This window comes from Melozone crissalis, unplaced genomic scaffold (assembly GCF_028551555.1).
Source record: "Melozone crissalis strain CALT ecotype California unplaced genomic scaffold, PUWL_Pcris_2 ptg000035l_1, whole genome shotgun sequence".
Lineage (NCBI taxonomy): Eukaryota > Metazoa > Chordata > Aves > Passeriformes > Passerellidae > Melozone > Melozone crissalis.
Window position 1 is genome coordinate 11,826,127 of NW_026535813.1, and position 18,679 is coordinate 11,844,805.

Below are 18,679 nucleotides of genomic sequence, written 5' to 3' on the forward strand. Positions count from 1 at the left end.
ACCTTTCTCAGCTGATTAAGAAGTTACCCAAGCACTCTCAGTGTTTCAGGAGTCAGGCAGCCAGGACGGGGCAGGAAGCATCAGAACATGTGTCACTGCTCGCTACACATCCCTAAATGACAGAGAGGGCTTTGCAAGCCACACTGGAAAGGAGAGGGAATGGGAAGTACCATGAACCACTTAGCTGAGCTTATCCTCTTCCTCAAGGCTGCTGTTGGGTTGCTGTCATTCCTTGCTCTCTGACGTCTTTACTAGGGGACGAGGGAGACCCGTGCACCCGCAGAGGCGCAGCCCCACCACTACAGCGGTGTGTTCGACAACAGGGACAAGTAGGGGGGCTTTTCTCTCTGCCTCCCGCGGCACATGGGCAATTGTCAGAGTCTAAAATGGTGAAGGAGGCCGTGTCTCTGGTGAATGCCAGAAGAAAGCACTCTCTCCTAATTTAGAGGAAGAAGGGGAGAAACCCATCCAGTTACACGTAACTTTGCGCGGGGTGGTGCCGATCCTCCTTTCTATTGGCTGCGTACTTACTCTTCCTTCCCGTTTGCAGTAGCAGTGGCTATCGGACAGAGAAGGAATGAAGAAAAAGGAGAGAAAGAACTAAAAAACCCCAACAGGTAGAGAAGGAAAGAAACTGAGAGACCTTGATCTTAGGGCAGGAAAGAGCTGAGGTGTGCGAGTAGTCAGTGTTTTTACAGTAACAACAGAAGAGGGAATAGAGGTGGGAACTCAAGAAACGGAGTGTGAATTAAAGCGGCGGAAGAGGAAGAGGGGCCTACGATTCACTGTATCGTGGCGCCTGGGAAGTCACTGCTGGTGGATCCGCCCCCCCCCCCCCCCCCCCCGGAAGGAGGGAGGAAGAGAGAGGGGGAGGTGGAGAGACACAGGCCGGCCGGCCGGCTGGCTGGCTGGCTGAGGCCCTTGAAACAAATACCTCTTTGCTTCACACCCCTCCCCCCCCCCCCCCCCCCCCCCCCCCCATTTCTTTCCCTTTTTTGTTGCTTGCTCGTTTCGCGTTTGGGGGGCAGTGCGTAAGGCGGGAGGGACCTGGCCTAAAGCGACGCCTGAGCAGCTCAGCGGGAGCCTAGGGACAGGCCTGGGCAGCAGCCTCTACATTAGGATGTCCCGACATGAAGGTGAGAGACCCACGACCGCGGTGGGGGGTGGGGAGGGTGGGGGACGCCCTTGAGCTCTGTATGGCCTCGCTTGCCGCTGTGTGAGGCGAGTCAACATGGCGGCACCGTCGCTGAGAGCGGGGCCTGTGGAGTTGGTCGCGAAAAGTGGCCATGGTGGGAGGAGGAAGGCGGCGGCCAAGCCTTGCTTTGTAGTGTTGCGGGAGGGGAGGCCATGGTTGTGTAGTTTATGTGTAGCCTCTGAGTCCTTTTTCTGTCGCCACTAAGCACGCACGCCAGGCCTGTGCTTGCTGAGGTTGAAGGGCCTACTGCAACTTGAAGTGAGCCTGGTCTCTGCCACTCCTCACTAGCCCTCGACTCGGGCCTTGCCTGGCCCCGGACAAGGAGTGTGTCCGAGGCAGATAATAGAGGGTAGGAGACAGAAGAGCTGTTTATTTTCACTTCTCTTACTTTTACTTAAGTGTTTGAAAGATGAGCCTGAGAGGTGGGCCTGAAGGAATCTGTTTTGGGGGAAAGGAGGAAGGTGTGTGTGGGGATGGGTATCAGAGTGGCTTGCTGATGTGCCCCGGGAGTTCTGAATAGCATGATGTGAAGGGAGGAGTGCAGAAGAAGAGGAGGTGGGCTTGGTATGATATGCTCCCTATGAGGGGAAGTACCCCCAGGTTTCTTAGGGTATGGAGGAGGAGAAAAAATGATTGTAGGGCTTAAGGCTCGGGAGAGCAGTGCTTGGAGGGAGGTGATGCAAGAAGGGTGGCCTGGCATCCAGAAGTGGATTGGGGTGTGGTCTATTTGGGTATAATGAAGATGGGGGAGGGGATTACACGGTAGGTGTAGAAGGAATTTATGCAGCTAATTGGCTGTTGTGTTGGGAGAATGTTTGCCTTGTTCAAGTGTAGTTTGTATTTTGGTAGCTTTGTCAGGTTGAGAAGTAATATATTCTTTTCAAGTTTTTTATTTAAAAAGAGGAAGCATGCCAATCTAGTAGCAGCTTTTGTAGAGGTCATCATCTAAGTGTTTTGTATGTTTGTTCTTGTTTTGGTGGATTTTTCATTGTTTTGTTTTGGTATTTTTGTTTGGGTTTTTTTGGGGTTTTCTTTTGCTATGGGTATATAAAAGGGGATAGTTAAGGATTGATAAAAAAAGTGAGGTGAATGGAGAGAAAAATTAAAGAAAGGAATTTATGTAGAGCAGTTATGTATAAATAAATTTGCTTGGTTTTCTACCCCTTTTTACTGGTAATTGCACTAATAAAAATAATATGTAGAAGTTCTGCCTTATATTTTGAAAGGATAATTTTTCCCTCTGTTAGGAACTAAATTTAGCACCTGTCTCCATACATAATTTTGATTCTCCTAGAGCTGTAAGAATAATTTTTTAAAAGGAATCGAGCTATCTTTATTTAATCTTGATGTTTTAAAACCAATGTGCTGGAAGACTTCAATTTTTGGGAGTAATACTGACTTCTAGATAGAGGATTGGTATGATGGCTATTTGGCGTATAGCTAGAGCATTTTGTTAGTGTGCGTGCTTGCCTAAGACCAGACTTGCCTAAATCTACTAACCCTTTTTTCTAGTAAAGGTACTAAATCCTCTTGTTTCTTTTCTGATGAAGATGTGGTGTATTGTGTGTGTTCTTTGTTTTTGGTGGTGTGAGTGTGGTGTTGGTGGTTTTGTTTGGTTTTTTTTTTTTTTCTGCTGTTGTTTTTTTTTTGGGTTTTTTTTCCAAAGAGTGTGTAATAATGCAGATAATGAGGCAAATGTGAACAACAAGAAGCAAAATAAGGTTTAATAAAAAGGTTTTGTGGCTTTGTTGGAACAAGTACTCCGTAAACTGCTGCTGTGATAGATATCCATGGTATGCGATTTAAAGCAGGGTAGTAGGATGCGGGCTTGTTAGATTACACTGGTTAAAGCCACAAAGACAGTATGATGTGTTGCGATGTTTTATTAAAAGACAATTTTTAAAAATGTGTTCATGATTGGTAGAGGTTATGTTTTGATTCTGTTTTTTCTGGTGTATGTTTTGTTTGCAGGTCAGAGAATAATTTTTTTTTTAGTCTTATCAGCAGAAATTTAAATATGGAAATAATGTTAAGCATGGTTTTGTAGAAAACTGAAAATGGATAAATTGGTGTCCTTTGAAGTTGCAGATTTTTAAAAATGAAAATAGTTATCTTCTAATAAACCGTTGATGGCAATGTTATATTGTTGACATAAATATCCTATATTAGGAAGGAAAAACCTCATCAAAGCTGAAAAGATAAAGCTGCAGCAACAGTTGTACTTTTGTGATAGATTTTATAGGAACCTGTTTTGTCTTGAGTTTTCTTAATGTTTTTCTTTTATTCCTCATTTAACACATTGTTAATTTTATATTAGTTATAAGGTTAGGATAAGTTGCCTTGATATAGAGTCTATGGTTGGCTCAAAGTTCTCAATCTGCAAGGATAAGGTGTAAGAGAAAAGTGAGCTTCAGATGTGTTAATAAATTGTATCACCGCTCTGTGTTTTTTTGTCAAAATGGCTTGGTTTTGCCAGAATCAGTTTTGTGATGGGGAAGGGTGTGTTTGAGAAAATAAATGCTGGAGAACTTGGAATTCCAATGTCTCAGGCCTCTTAAATAAGTATCTGATGGAGGTATAAGCTTACTTTTAATCAGGGTCTCTTGGTGCTTTCTTTACTTTTTGGAGAGAAATTAAGTCCTGTTGTGATAAGAAGTTGGTTGGGAGACAGGAAAAGAGAGAATAAATTTAACTGGTGACCTTTTGCCATTGACTGCTGCATACCTTCAAAAGTGGAATGGGTATAGAACTGGAGAAATTATCCAGAGAGTGGAGGATGTGAGGAAGTGAGATAGAAATGTTTGCAAATAGGACAGTTATTTGAGCTGGAGTGATTAGAAGGTCTTCCAAGAAACCTTAGAAAGAGCTAATTCTCAATCATGAGTGACACAAGGTGAGCGAAATTAACTTGTTTGAGAGGAAAAGCAATATGGAAAAACTAAGTTTTTGTGTGCTTTAGTGTTTACTTCACTGGTATCAACTCGGGAAAGGTTGTGGGGTATCAGTCTAGAGAATCATGCTTGTTTTTACTGCTATTGTGTTTATTGGTGAGATAGGAAAAGTGTTACTGCATTCAAGAAGCTGTTCAGAACAGCATGGTTGTCAAGTTGAGTACTTAGGATTTGGGATGTGCCAGAACTAGATTGTGCAGAGAAACCTACTTCAGCCCTTTTTGAGCACATGCACTGTGAAATTAAATAGCCACATATTATCTTTGTTGTGCTCTGCCTTGTCAAGGGTGTAAAGGGAAGGCGAATCTTGTATGTAGGGGAGGACCAGATGAGACATTACAGAAAAAAAGTATTTCTGAGAGTTCAGAAGTGAGTACAAGCACTTGCTTGACTCATACCTTTTACAGTCTTTGGCTCAAGGTTGGAGCCCTTTTTGAAGATGTCAAAGTACCTTGAGGGTTTTATTCAAGCGATTAGGTTTGTTCTTTCTTTGTGGCTTGCTTGACTGCAGCACATTTCATATTCATGAATAATCTGTGTGATGGCCTCCATGGTCAGGTCCACCCCCTGATCACAAGCCCATCTGTATGTTGCATCCCTTCCTAGATGCCCTGATCTTTCATGGGTCCATTGGGCTATAAATAGCTCATACTTCCATTCCCAGTCCAAGTCTACCCGAGCTATTTCAATCTTGGCAGCCTAATCTACCTGTTCATTGTTTTGATGTTCTTCAGTGGCATGACTTTTGAGCATGTGAGCATCTACATGACATACCTTCAGAGTCATATTTTCTACCTGTGCAGTGATGTCCTGCCGCAGTGCAGCAGCCCAGATGGGTTTGCCTCTGTGTTGCTAATTGCTGTTCTTCCATTTCTGTAGCCACCCCCATAGGGCATTAGCCACCATCCAGGAGTCAGTATAGAGTGCAGGCCACTTTTCTCTCTCAGCAATCTCTAGGACTAGTTGGATAGCTTTCACTTCTGCAAACTGACTTGACTTTATCATAGGTGCCTTATAAGTAAAGGTTGTTCTTAAAGTAGTTCTGTGACCCTCATGGGTCAAACTAGTATTGGTAGGTGTTGCTATAGACATTTCAGATAGCTGCCTGAAGGAATGGGATCTGCAGAGCACAAATTATTAGACTTAGTGCATGGCATCATATTGGAGAGATTGTATTTAAATGGTGTTTTCACATATATGGGTGGGTTTTTTGCTATGTAATGGTGTGAGAGTTACTCTGTTTGTTTCTTGTATTCTGGAAGCAGGAATGATTTAAGCAGTGTGACAAGAAAGCTGAATAAGGAGCTCATCTCTGAGAAGATTGTTGAGAATCATATGTAAAAATATGACAGTCTATTCAGGAATTGCAAATCCCCAACACAGCAGTTTGAAATAATAATTGGTTGGGGATACAGAACCCAGTACTTCATTGGGGGGTGCTATGATGGATATTTTCTGAATAACTGTATCAGATCAGCAGCTAATGGCTTCTGCTTGTGATGCTTGTATTGAATTTCATGTTAACCTTGCTCCCAACACATTGTTCCCTTTCCTCAAATGCTCTTTGTTAAGTAATGCTTTTGAAAAAAATTGATTTTTTTAACTGTGTAAAATAATGTTTTAAACCTCTATAAACTGCAAGAAGCTGCCTGCATTCTTTTTTTTTTTTTTGTGACAGTAAGGACCTGAGTCTTAGCTGTATCATGCAGTTATAGCAGTCTATGATGCTTTAGTTTCTTTTGGCTCAAATGAGGCTTAATACCTTTGAATCATTAGATTTATATAGTTAAAAAAAAAAGTTCAGGAGGTTAGAGAAGTTGTATATAGCAGTAGGGTTGGGAATCCTTTTGTTTTCTACCTGTGGTTGTTCTAAGGCCTCTGCAAATGGTGCAGAAGAAAAGTAGACCTGTTTGTTAGCTCTAACTTGAAAAGGTTTGAGCTATTTTTGTAAAATACCTTCTGTGGTCAATATTACAACTGCTTCGCTAGGACCTTTGCTATACCATACTTTGCATCACTTCCGTGAATGCCTCCCATGCAAAATCAGGACATCATACCCCTCTTTAATAGGCTAATGCAGGATTTAAAAAGTTTTGAGCATTTGTTGGTGTTGTCAGGAGGCTGGTATTAGGTGCTGAGCTATTTCTGAATGAGTGTTCTGCAAAGCAACATTGCTGATGCTGTAAGGTGGTTACTGCTATGGTGTGTGTGGCAGTACATAGGAGGAAAACAATTAATGCTTAGGATCTCCTGCAGGAGCCAGCATGGGCTAAGATGCTGAAAAGTTTCTTTAAAGTAGTCCTAGGTATATGCAAGTTCTGTGTTACAGGTAGACTTACTCTATAGGCTAGAGTGCCTCCCCAAATGCTACCTTCTTAAAAATTGCTCTGAAATTAATTGATGGAATATCAAGCTTGTGTCTGTGTATGCATAATTTCTTAGGCTAGAGAACTGTGCTGTCTTGATGTGGTAAAACAGTAGGGTAATAGAGTTGTATGTTTCTGTTATGTATTCTTGAAACGTGAGAATACAGCACATGGGTGAGACCATCTTATGTGCAGCATCAAATCACAGAATACTTTGGGTTGGAAAGGGTCTTTAAACTTAAAGATCACATAGTCCAACCCCCCTGCCATAGGCAGAGACATCTTTCACTAGATCAGGCTGCTCGAAGCTTCGTCCAGTCTGACCCTGAACACTTCCAAGGATGGAGCAACCTTCCAACTTCACTGGGCAACCTGTTCCAGTGTCTCACCACCTGATTTCAGTTCAAACTGTTGCTCCTTTTTCGGTCACTACAGGCCTTGGTGAAAGTGTCTCTTACAAGTCCCCTTTAACTATTGAAAGACCATGGTAAAGTCTCTCAACCTTTCTTCATAGGAGAGGTGTTTCAGCCCTCTGAACACTTTTGTGGCCCTCTTGGACCTCATCTAATAGGTGCATGTCTGTCGTTTACTGGGAACCCCAGAGCTGGACAAAGTACTCCAGGTGGGGTCTCACAGGAGAAGAGGGGGAGACTCGTTTCCTTTAACCCACTGGCCAGGCTTCTTTTGATGCAGCCCAGGATACAGTTGGCTTTTTGAGCTGCAAGCACATGCTACTAGTTCATGTCCAATTTTTTATCCACTAGTACCCTCAACTCCTCTGCAGTACTGCTCTTGATCCATTTATTTCCCGGCCTGTATTGATCCTGGGAGTTGCCCTGACCCAGGTGCAGGACCTTGCATTTGGCCTTTTTGGACTTCATGAGGATTCCATAGGCTAACTCAAGCCTCTCAAGGTCCCTCTGGATGGCATCCCTTCCTGCTAGGGAATCAACTGCACCACAGCTTACTGTCATCTGTAAACTTGCTGAGGGTGCACTCAGTCCCAGTGTCAATGTTATCAATGAAGATATTAAACAATATTGGTCCCAATAAAGATCCCCCAAGGGACACCACTTGTTACTGGTTTCCATTTGGACTGTGAGTCACATTTTATGTGCATCTCATGTTTTTAAAGAAGGTGCTAACTACTGGAGGTCCATTTCTTGTGAGGGTGAGCATTTCCTCACAGGCATTTGACGATTTCAGATTGCTCATAAATCTACTGAGCAAAAATGAGTCTTTTGAATGGCTGTCATGGTTTAGGAATGGTACTCCCACTAAAACCACTGCTTGATACTTCCTCCATTTTCCCCCTAACCCCTGAAGGTGGCTGGAGGGGAGAATTGGAAGTACAAAAGGTGAAGATCATGGGTTGAGATAAGAACAATTTACTGGGAACAGCAGAGATTAGAAAGGAACAGTAACAATCCTAATAACAAAAGTATGCAAAAGAAAGAGTGATTCACATAAAAAACAAAAAAAAAAAAAAAAAAAGAGAGAGAGCTTACCAGGTGCTCAAAACAATAAACAATGCCTGACAGCTTTCCACCCCACCACAGTTTTTTTGACTGGAAGGAAGGAACCCTTTCTCCTTGGAAGCCTCAAAGTCCTGGCCACACCCCCTCCCAGCTACTGCAAAAAAAATTAACCCTGTCTTGGCCAAAACCTGGACAATGGCATTTGAATTAAGCTCAACAGAAAACAATATAAGAGCTTATAGACTAACTTTTCTAAATTTAAAGTTGGAACTGTTTGCTCTTCAGTGTTTCAGTCGTCATATCTCTTTTCTTGAGATACTTCTATACTGTTACCTCGTGGGTTTTTTCTATATTTTTAGCGTGTTACCCTCCTTTTATTATCTAGGTTTTCTTCCCAAGCCTCTGATTTCCTTTCTACTTCGTAGTGGTCAATACATGTACAAACATACTATGCTTGCAGCAAGAGAACACTGGACCTTTCTTTTGAACTAACTTAGAGCATTATTTTTCTTCTTAGCTTTTATATGCAGATCAGAGACACATGCTTTTCCTGTTTTATGACATTATTGTGATCTCTGGAATGTTGTTTTCATATCCTAGCTTCTATAGGCAATTTTTACCATATTGCTCAGTTGCGAACCTCAATCATATCTATGTTCTCTCCTGTTACTTATCAGAACTACTTGGTCTTATTTTGCTACCTAGCAGATTTTTAAGTCCAAACTGCTAACTTGTATCTCAGTTGTTATCCAATTTCTTTAGCTAAATATTGGATTTTAAAAATCTTGCTTCTATGATAAGTGAATGAGACTAAAATATACTGACTTAAAGATCAAGGGGAATCTTAGATAATTGTGATTTTTAAAAATGTGACTGCATTATATAAAAAGCATAATTGACAGAGTAGCTGTTTCTTGATTTCTAGCTATATTTTAAATTTCCTAATTATCAATAATTTTGTAAGCTTTTCTAATAGACAGGTCACTGAAATCATAATTGTCTTGGTCTAGATTTGTCAAACTTCTATTACTATTGTTGACCCCTCAATCTGTTAAAATAATAATAAATAATATTATACTATTTTGTGCCTTTTCTTTTTGTAGTTGTACCTTGGAGTCTGAGTATACAATTAGGAATAATGAGACCTGGATTTTGATGTCCTCTTTGCTTGTGTCTCAATTTATGGAGTGGGATGCATGTGTTTTGATGCAATTATTTATTAACTAAAATGTTCCATTGTATATTTCAATATAATGGTATAATAAAGTTTGTATTTTCAGAAAGCTAGTTCAGCAAATAAAGGAATATATCTGTAGCATAGAATCACTTAAATTTAAGAAAAACGCCTTTTTTATTTCGAGTTTCATGTTTTAATTTTTAAAACTTGGTGTATATTTTTTGTTCAGTTACTCACTAAATTTGGGATCCCATACTAAGCCTTTTGAAAGGGATTTATGTTGAGAATAAAACCACAGTGACTATTGTAAGGAAACTACTTTGGAGTCATTATCCCCCAAATAAAAATGCTCCAAGTAGTGGTCTTAATGTGTTTTCAGTTTCTAGACATGCAGAAATAGATGTTTTTTTGGTTTTTTATGTGTTTCCTCTGTTTTTTAGAAATGAAAGTGAATCCTCTCTTCTTGTAATGAAACTTCCTAATATGATTTGGAGGTTAATGAAATTGTATTTCTATTTGTTCTTTGCAGTATGTTGATCTGCTGCTATCTGGTGTTGACAGGATTAGGAATTTGCTTTTTCCCAGCTGTAGGCAGTGATGTATCTTCTAGCTGCATTAGACTAAAAATGAAGCTGCATAATGTTTTTGTTGTGGATCAGATTTTTATTTTCAGAGGATGGGTTTTCACACATACTCGAATTTTAAAAAGCATAATAGTTTCACTTAAATGTTAATTTTTAGTGAAAAAATGAATTATGAAAGATTCCTCATCAGAGTAAGTGGAGGATGATGGTGGTTGGAAACCTCTTGTGGGGGAGTGACGCACTTATCTGCTAGCCTGACTTGCAGTCTTGGGAGGCTTGTTGCCTATCAGGGACCTGGTTTTGGACAGTGGCAGAAAGAGCAAAGAGTCATCTATCCCTTTTTGCTCATACCTGTGGATGCCAATGGTAATGCTAGGGTGATCTTGAGTATATCAAAAGTCTTTATAGAGATGTGGGGAGCCCAGAACACTCACTGAGCATGCAGGGATGGCTTTAGGAAAGCCTGAGATCAGCTGGAGTTGCAACTAGAGAGGGATGTGGAGGACAGCAGGAAGGGTTACATGGGCAGCAAAAGGCCCGGTTTTCTTCTCAATGGACATGTAAAAGGCTGAGGTAATTGGATACTAAATGCCACTTTGCTTTAGTGTCATGGTTAAATTATGGGCCATTCACTTGAGAGTTGGACTTGATAATCCTTGTGGGTTCCTTCCAACTTAGAATATTGTGCGATTCTGTGAAGAATCATCAGTGTTCTATAAGATTAGCCTTAAATTAAGAGAAAGGGGAAACTCCAGCTGGCAACTCAGTACCACACAGCAGCTTGCTCACTCCCCCTGAAGTGGGATGGGGAGGAGAACTGGGGGTAAAAAAAGGTAAAACTTGTGGGTTGAGATTAGAACAGGTTAATAATTTAAATAAAATTTAATAATTAACTGTAATGAAAAGGAGAGGGGGGGAATAAAACCCAAGAAACTCAAGTGATGCACAATACCTTTGCTCACCCACCTGCTGACCGATGCCCAGCCAGTCCTTGAGCAGTGATTAGCCACTCCCAGCTCTATGTTATAGAATATCCCTTTGGCCAGTTCAGGTCATCTCTCTTGGCTGTGCTCCCTCCCAGCTTTTTATGCACCTGCTCACTGGCAGAGCATGAGACACTGCAAAGTCCTTGACTCAGGGTGAGCACTGCTGGGCAACAGCCAAAATATCTGTGTGTTATCAACATTATTCTCATACTGAATCCAAAACCCAACACTGTACTAGCTACTATGAAGAAAATGGACTCTTTTCCAGCTGAAACCAGGACTCTTAGTTTTCACTGGTAAGATCTGCCTTCTGGCCTCTCAGTTACCAGAGCCTAGTGACAGTCTGCAGGAGTGAAATATTGCCCACAGTAGACAAGGATTAAGTTAGGGACCACTTAAGCCAATTGCAGAGTTACAAGTCTGTGGGACCAGATGAGATGCCCCTCAGGATGCTGAGGAAATTGGTTCATGTTATTGTGAGCCCACTCAGTCTTCTCTGAAAGGCCATGGTGATTGGTGGATGACTTGGGGAGGAAAAAACCAAACATTATTTCAATTTTCAAGAAGTAGGATCTGGGAAACTACAGGCTGGTTAGCCTTGCTTCAGGCCTTGGAAAAGTTAAGGAACAAATCCTCCTGGAAGTCATGTCTAAGAATATAAAGTGCATGAAGATGATTGTGAGCAGCCAGCACAGGTTTATCAAGGATAAGTTGTGCCTGATCACCCTCCCTGCATGACTGGCTGTGTGAACAAGGGGAAAAATGGTATATGTTGACTTTAGAAACACTTGACATGGTCTGCATACCTCACAAATTTGGTGAGGTGGAAAACTAGCTGGACTGTGTAATGGTATAAACAAAACCCCCAAAATCCAACAAACTGCTTGACATCCTCCTTCCCTCCCCCATGACAGTGGAGGAAAAACAAAAGGAAACAAGACTGTGAGAAGTTTAAAACAGAAGTCACAATTTTACTTAGATGACACTTGCAAACAACACATCAATACAGAAGAAAATGGTTTACCTACAGAACCAGCAAAAGCAAAATGACACCTGCTGCCCCCTCCCCCCCCCCTCCCCCCGGGCAAAACCAAAAGTGCCATGTGGCTCTCTGGAGAACAAAGTACTGTGCCAAACAAATTTTCACAGTTAAACACCCTCTGCAGACAGACAAAACATTGGGGAATGGGGCAAAAAACCCCATGGAAGGTATCAAAGGATTTACTCTGCAAAGATGCTGATGTGGGTTCCTGTTGTATTGCACTAGTTATTTAGTTGTTTTGCACTGGGTTCTGTATTATTGCACAGAATAGTATGTTTGTATCCTCATGGGATTCCCCTCTTATATCACGTGGTCTTTCCCTTCCCCAAACTCCCCCGTGGTGATGGTTTGTCCCAGGTTTACTCCTCCCCTCGCCCCCTCCTCACTTGTATCCCATTGGCTGTGGTCCTCTTCCTCTGCCCCGCCATTCCCCTGGGTTTTAAAGTCTCAGCCATGAAGCATAGCTCTCTTTTTCCACCTGGCAGGTCCCCTGGATGATCTGGTGTCTCTTCTCAAGGAAATAAAATAGGTTCCCACATGGCAGGGACTGGCAAAAGCTGCAAGCAGCCCCCAATGGCAGCTGTGGCGGCCCTGGTAGTGGTGGTGTACAACAGGCTATTCCTCTCCTGGTGCCTATCAGCCATGTGGTCCTAACCCCCGGTCCCACATGCCCTCTCCTGCCTGTGCAGCAGCAAAAATGGCCAACCTTCTGTTTCTGTCTGTGGGTCTTAGAGAAAGTCAATTAAGGTGATGTAAAGGGGTATAGAGTACACAATTTGGATTCTGCCTCCTGTCCCTATAACTAGAACATATTCCACCCCTTAGTCTATACCATCTATGTCATGCTCAAATTAATACCTTTTAAACTATATGCATATATATAAAATATACACAAGAACAGGTATTATTTCAGTAGTCACTGACCATCCCTCACGATTTGGGTAGAATTCATTTTGTCCTTGACTGGTGTTTATGGTATTTGGAGGAATTGTCCTGAAATTAACATCTCCTCTAAAGAAGGCAGGTTTCAGCACTCCCTCCCCCACTACTGATACAAAAAGAATTTCTTGGAGGAAAGTGAAAAAAACTGTTTATTTAACACACACACACACAGAGTGCATGCAGGCATGGGAAAAAAAATAATGTTAAATATTAAAACCTTCTTGCTGCAGAGAAAACTGGTGGGTTCAGAGGTCTTTCTGTAGGTGTGTCTCGGCTCCTCCCGAGGTCCAGAGTCAGAATGCAGCGTCCCTGGGCCACCCTGTTGGCTCCCGGCAATGGTCTGTTCTCAGATCAGAGCAAAGCTGAACAGTTCTAGAAAAAGCCACAGAAGTCAATGGAGAAGCTGTATGCAGTCCTGGGAAAACTTCTTGCCTTAGCTAACAAAAAAGAAGCTAGCTAAAAGCAAAACAATTAACTCTCCTTCTCTCTGCTGAGAAAGAATGGGGGAGGATGTGTGTTTGAACACAAACCACAGAAAGAATTCCCCCAGCTTCTCCTCCTCTCCCAAACCTAGCTTGAAGTTACAGGACCCATGTCTGGGCATAAAGCAGACGATAGGGGATACAGTATCATAAAGTCACCCCAAGACACAGTATCGTTCAACAACCAGTATTATATAGGCAATTCAATGTTACAGAGGGTTCTCACACAAAATCAAATCCCTTTGAGGCACACATTGTGTTTTCCCCTCCTCCTTTATTACCCACCAAGTGCAGCCTGGTCTTTAAGCAAAAAGAATCCCACAGATGGGTTTGCCTTTGCTTGAGGCAGGACTAATACAAACTCTTTCCTAACATATTTCTTATACGATGGGGACTTTATCTGCATTTGCTGTATGCAGGGGTTCTGATTGGGCAGAGCCAGCTCAACTGATAGAGTCTCTAGTGTTAATTAACCTGGTGGCATTCACTAAATGCAGTTGGGGTGTAACAGGCCTTGGATCCTTTGTATCCCTGACTCCAGAACCCCAGGGGTTGTCCTTGATTCTCCTCTGATACTTTGTGCTAGAGGCTCCAGGAAGGACCATTCTCCCCAGCTGCAGTGTAGATCATGTTCTTCGCGTCCTGTCCTGACTGGTCCAAGGGCTATTGCATGAGCAATCTCCTGTTTAATTTGTTCAAAAGGCTATTGTTGTTCAGGGCCCCATTTGAAATAATTTTTCTTCAGTGTCACAAGATAGAGAGGGCTTACAGTCGTACTTTTCTCCAAAACTTCCTCTACTGTGTTCCCCCATATGATGTCATCATCAATGTACTGCAAGTGTTCTGGAGCCTCACCCTTTTCCAGTGCAGCCTGGATTAGTTCATGGCAAATAGTGGGACTGTGTTTCTATACCTGGGTCAGTAGATTCCAGGTGTACTGCATGCCCCTCCAGATGAAAGCAAACTGTGGCCTGTACTCTGCTGCTAAAGGAATGGAGAAAAATGCATTAGCAATATCAATGGTTGTGGGAGAATGGATTGTAAAAGAATAGAGATAATGCTGAAGGCAATCTTGCCCCTGATGACTTGCAGCTGTACTAATTACCTGTCATGGTTTGGGCCTGGCAGAGCCAGAGCCCCCATGAGTATACCTTCTCCCTGGTGTCTGCTGTGAGATGTGACCAGGAATAAGCAAAGCAGGCTCCAGCTTAAACATAAAGAAAACTTTATTACCTAAACTACCATAAAAGAAAGAAGGAAAAAAAAAAACTATAAGAGAAAAAAAAATTGAAAACCTTACAAAAAACACTTTCCTCCTCCCCACCACCAAAATTTCCCAATCCGATACATTCCCCCCAAAATCACCAACTGCCCAGTCTGGCACCACCCTTTTGGATATTCAAACTTCAGTCCATGAAGAGGAGAGGAGTCTTTCTTGCACCATAGGCTTCCCCTAGAAACACGCTGAAACCTCGTGTGCTTCCATGTCACTCAGCACCGCCCGGAAAGTCCTTTTGCCGCTTGTGACATCTTCCTTCCATGCTCAGTGCTCTCACCACTGGCATGGACCAGAGCTGCTTTTAGGGTTTTCTTTTAAGGATGCCTTGTCTCACTCCAAAAAGGCACAGTCTCTGCTTTGGGACATCTGTCCCCCCCATTTTTATCCAACCCCCTGGGGCCGAGGGGTACCCGCACTGAACCCTCCTGGTTCTGAGGCACTGCCTCCCCCTAAGTGCAGTGTCTGTGTCACAGGAATAAAACTGGTTCAGTCTATGGCTACACAAGAAAAGTCCAGCCAAAAGGCCACTCCAATCATCTCTCTCTCCACTCAGCAAGCCTTCTCCACGTCCTTTGGACCAGGTCCTTGTCTCATCTCATCTCTTATCTCCTGTCTTATTCAGCTCCGAGGAGGATCAGCATTTTTGCAAGGTCCCAATCATGAAAGAAAGGGGTTAAAAATTCCAGTCTCTGTCTGTCCCAGAACTCTGTCACTCCCACACTTGCTGCTGCTCCGGCTGGCCGGGCACCTCCTCCCTCGCTGCATTCCCCCCCTTTCTCCTCCTGGGCCGGCTGCTATCACATTCGTCTTCGTGGTCGGCCGGCTCTCCCTCTCTCTCTCCTGGGGGGGAATGGCTGCCCGATGTCTCTTGGGGCTCCTCCACCCTTCCATCCTCCAGGGCCTCCTCACCTCCCATCTCTGTCCAGGCCCAGGCCTACCACATGGCTGCCCCTCCCCCGCCCAGCAGCAGTGGCTGGACGAGGGAGGGCGATCCGACCTCTTTGCCTCGAAGTCCCAAGAGAGCCTCCCAGGGCCGAAGGTCTGCTTTTAACCCCTGTGTGTTCTCAGAGGTGTGTCCAGATCCCACTGGCCACATCAGGTGCCAATATCAAAATCCGAGCACCCAGTGGTTTGACCACAGCATCCCAGAATTCCCACTTCTTCCTGGTCAAACCACCACATTACCAAAGAGTGGGAGCACCCTTGCCCTTAATAGGTCACAGCTATGTCCAATAAGGATGGATGTTGTAAAAGAGTGGGTTAGCTAGTTGAGAGTGGAGTTGGAGTTTGCTGGTTGTGCTGTGAGGAGGAAGGGTCATGCGGTCATGCTGAGGGACAGAAGGGGTTAGGTGGTTGTGCAGAAGGAAGAGAGAAGGAGTCAGTGTTGTGAGGTGCTGCCCGTGGGAACTCACAGAGAAAAGGTATGGAAGTTTTACAGTAGGATAATAAACTGGCTGTGACAGTCAGTTTCCATCCACCGTCGATTGGTGCCAAGCACTGATGCCAACAATTGGTGTCCCATGTGAGGATGAGCACTGATAGATGGTGGCACCACTTTGCTGCCTTGGACTCGAGCTCATACTGAAGTTTGAGCATGTCCAGCACAGCAGCACTTAGTGGTGGTGTGACTTTGTTCAGGCCACAGTAGTCTACTGTCAATCTCCATTGGACTTAGGCACTGGACATATAGGACTATTAAAGGTCAAGTGAGTCTTGCTGACCACTTCCTGGCTCTCCAGTTCACAAATCATCTTATGGATAGGAATCACGGAATTTCAGTTGGTGCAGTATTGCTGATGATGCACTGTTGCAGTAGCAATTGGAACCTGTTGTTCTTCAATCCTCAGCAGTTCCACAGCAGAAAGGTCTTCTTAGAGACCAGGCAAGGTCTAGTTTCTTCTGCCTGCACAGCAGTTGTCCCAAAAGCCCAACAGTATCTTTTTGGGTCTTTGAAATACCTGATTGTGAAGTAATCTATGCTAAGGATGAATGGGGTCTCTGGACCAGTCACAATGGGGTGGTTTTGCCACTCCTTCCCAGTCAAACTCACTTCAGCTTCCAGTACAGTCAGCTGTTGGAATCCCCTGTCACCCCAGAGATGGAGATAAATTCTGTCCCTACATATCTTGATGGCATCAGGGTACATTGTGTGTGCTGGTATTAACTAGAGCCTTATACACTTGTGGGTCTGATGTGCCAGGCCATGGGATCCACACCGTCCAATATATCCAATTGTCACTTTCCTCTACCTGGCGAGAGGCAAGGCCCCTCTAGTTCTAGTTATGGTACTCATTGCTCCTTTCCTGTAAATATGACCTAGAGGTCCCTTCCAGAGGATCAGACATGACATCATCCCTTCTCTTCTGCCTAGGAGCATGTTCATGGGAGACTGGAGCAGCATTTATCCTTGATGAGTTTCCTGTGGTAGTTGTTCCTCCTTTCAACTCATGTACCCTTGCTGCTAGGGCAGAGGTGGGTTTTCCATCCCATCTCCTTGTGTCTTCTCCATGTTTATGCAGATAAAACCACAGATTACCTCTCTCCCTGGCCTGAGGGTGCCTGCTCCTAATAGCAGAGACACTGGTCTGTATTGGTGAGACATGGAAAGTTTAAGGAATAAACTCCTCTCTGAGTTTCTGGTAGCCCTCTTAAATTTTCTATTCCCTGTTCTGGACATGCTTGGCCAGTTCTGTTTCCACAGCTGAGACATGGGCCTGTGATGGGGTGGCAATAGTGTCTTCATATGTCCAGAGTTTGATAGCCAAAGCACTTAGTCTGTCTTCTCCCTCCTTCCATTGCAGCAATGCTAAGTAGTGGGAATATATCTTTGGCCTGAGCCGTACAAATTTTCACCACATTTGTGATGTACACTGGATGCAGTCCAGACTTTAGGGAATTGTGCATCATCTGAAAAAACTATCTCCATCACAGCTATTTCTCTTGGGCACCGGATACCTTGCCTCATAGTGCTTCACTGGCCTTGCTGCACATAGAGGTCTTCTCTGCAAAGGTATATTTCCCTCATTTGACAGGAGTTGTCTCCAGAGGCTGAGATTTTCTTGCTTTTTTCCAATCCTCTGGTCAATAACCACATCCCAGGACAGGAATCCCAGTTGCCTGACTTCATCACCATCTAAGTTTGTATCATTGGCTGTGGAATCCCAGATTCGGAGCAGCCAGGTCAATATGGATTCATCTGTCTGACGGGTGAACTCTTTATACAGCTCACATAGGGACATGGATTGAATGATTGTCTCTTCCACTGGTTGTGAAGGTTCTTCCTCCCCTTTGTCACTCACTATGTGAACTGATTTGGTCTTGGATTTCCTCTTTGAATGGGGGCAACTGCTAGTGGCTTGGGCTGTCCTTCTGGTTCAGCTGCAGGTCTTAAAGAGACAGTCTACTAAAGATGATGTAGAGGCATAGAATACACAATTTGGACTCTGCCTCCTAGCCCTGTAACTAGGACAGACTGCTAGACTTGGAGGGTTGTGATCAGCAACGCAAAGCCCAACTGGTGGCCAATTACTAGTGGTATTTGTTAGAGATGGATACTGGGGCCAATTCTGTTTAATGTGTATGAACAACTGGATAACTCAACTTCGTCCCCTCTCTACAAGTTTGCAGATAAGACCAAATAGTGGGAAGTAGTCAATATTTTGTAAGGCTGGGCTGTTATTCAGAAGGACCTCAGTAGGCTGGAGAAATGGTCTGGTAGGCACCTCATGCAGTTCAACAAGGACAAATGCCAAATCCTGCACTGTCACTCGTACACCGAGGTCGGGGCAGGAACAGGCGAGAGGCAGGATCGTAGAAAAGGCAAAGAAGACTTTATTCAAAAGAACTGCGCGGTTTTTATAGAGTGGTATGATAGATTCTATTCTATTGGCTAACTAACAGAAACATTTTTCTCATGCACTGTCTTTGAGAGGAACAGAAAAATAAAGTAGAAAAACACCACGTGCAAATTGTTTATACGCAACAAGTTATCACATCTTTCCAGCTCCCTAAAATTTCTCACAAGCCACTGTGAGAAACGCTTGCCGTTTCTCTCTCTTTGTCCCATGGCATCCACACTGCACCTGGGGAGGTGTCCTGGTTTAGGGCAAATTTGGAAGGAAACCTCCAAATGGGGCCCCTCTAGAAAGCAAATTCAACTGGCCCCTCCCCCAACTGGTTCGGGAAAATATTTCCTTG

General features: G+C 43.6%; 1 protein-coding gene across 1 annotated transcript in view; it reads left to right on the forward strand.

The window, feature by feature from the left end:
• The first annotated feature begins 1,095 nt into the window (after nucleotides 1-1,095).
• Nucleotides 1,096-18,679, forward strand: part of LOC128941416 (E3 ubiquitin-protein ligase KCMF1-like) — a 138,634-nt gene continuing 121,050 nt past the window's right edge. The window contains exon 1 of the mRNA XM_054283170.1: nucleotides 1,096-1,136. Coding sequence (XP_054139145.1) covers nucleotides 1,121-1,136 — 16 coding nt within the window. The 5' untranslated portion in view covers nucleotides 1,096-1,120. The remainder of the gene's footprint in view (nucleotides 1,137-18,679) is intronic.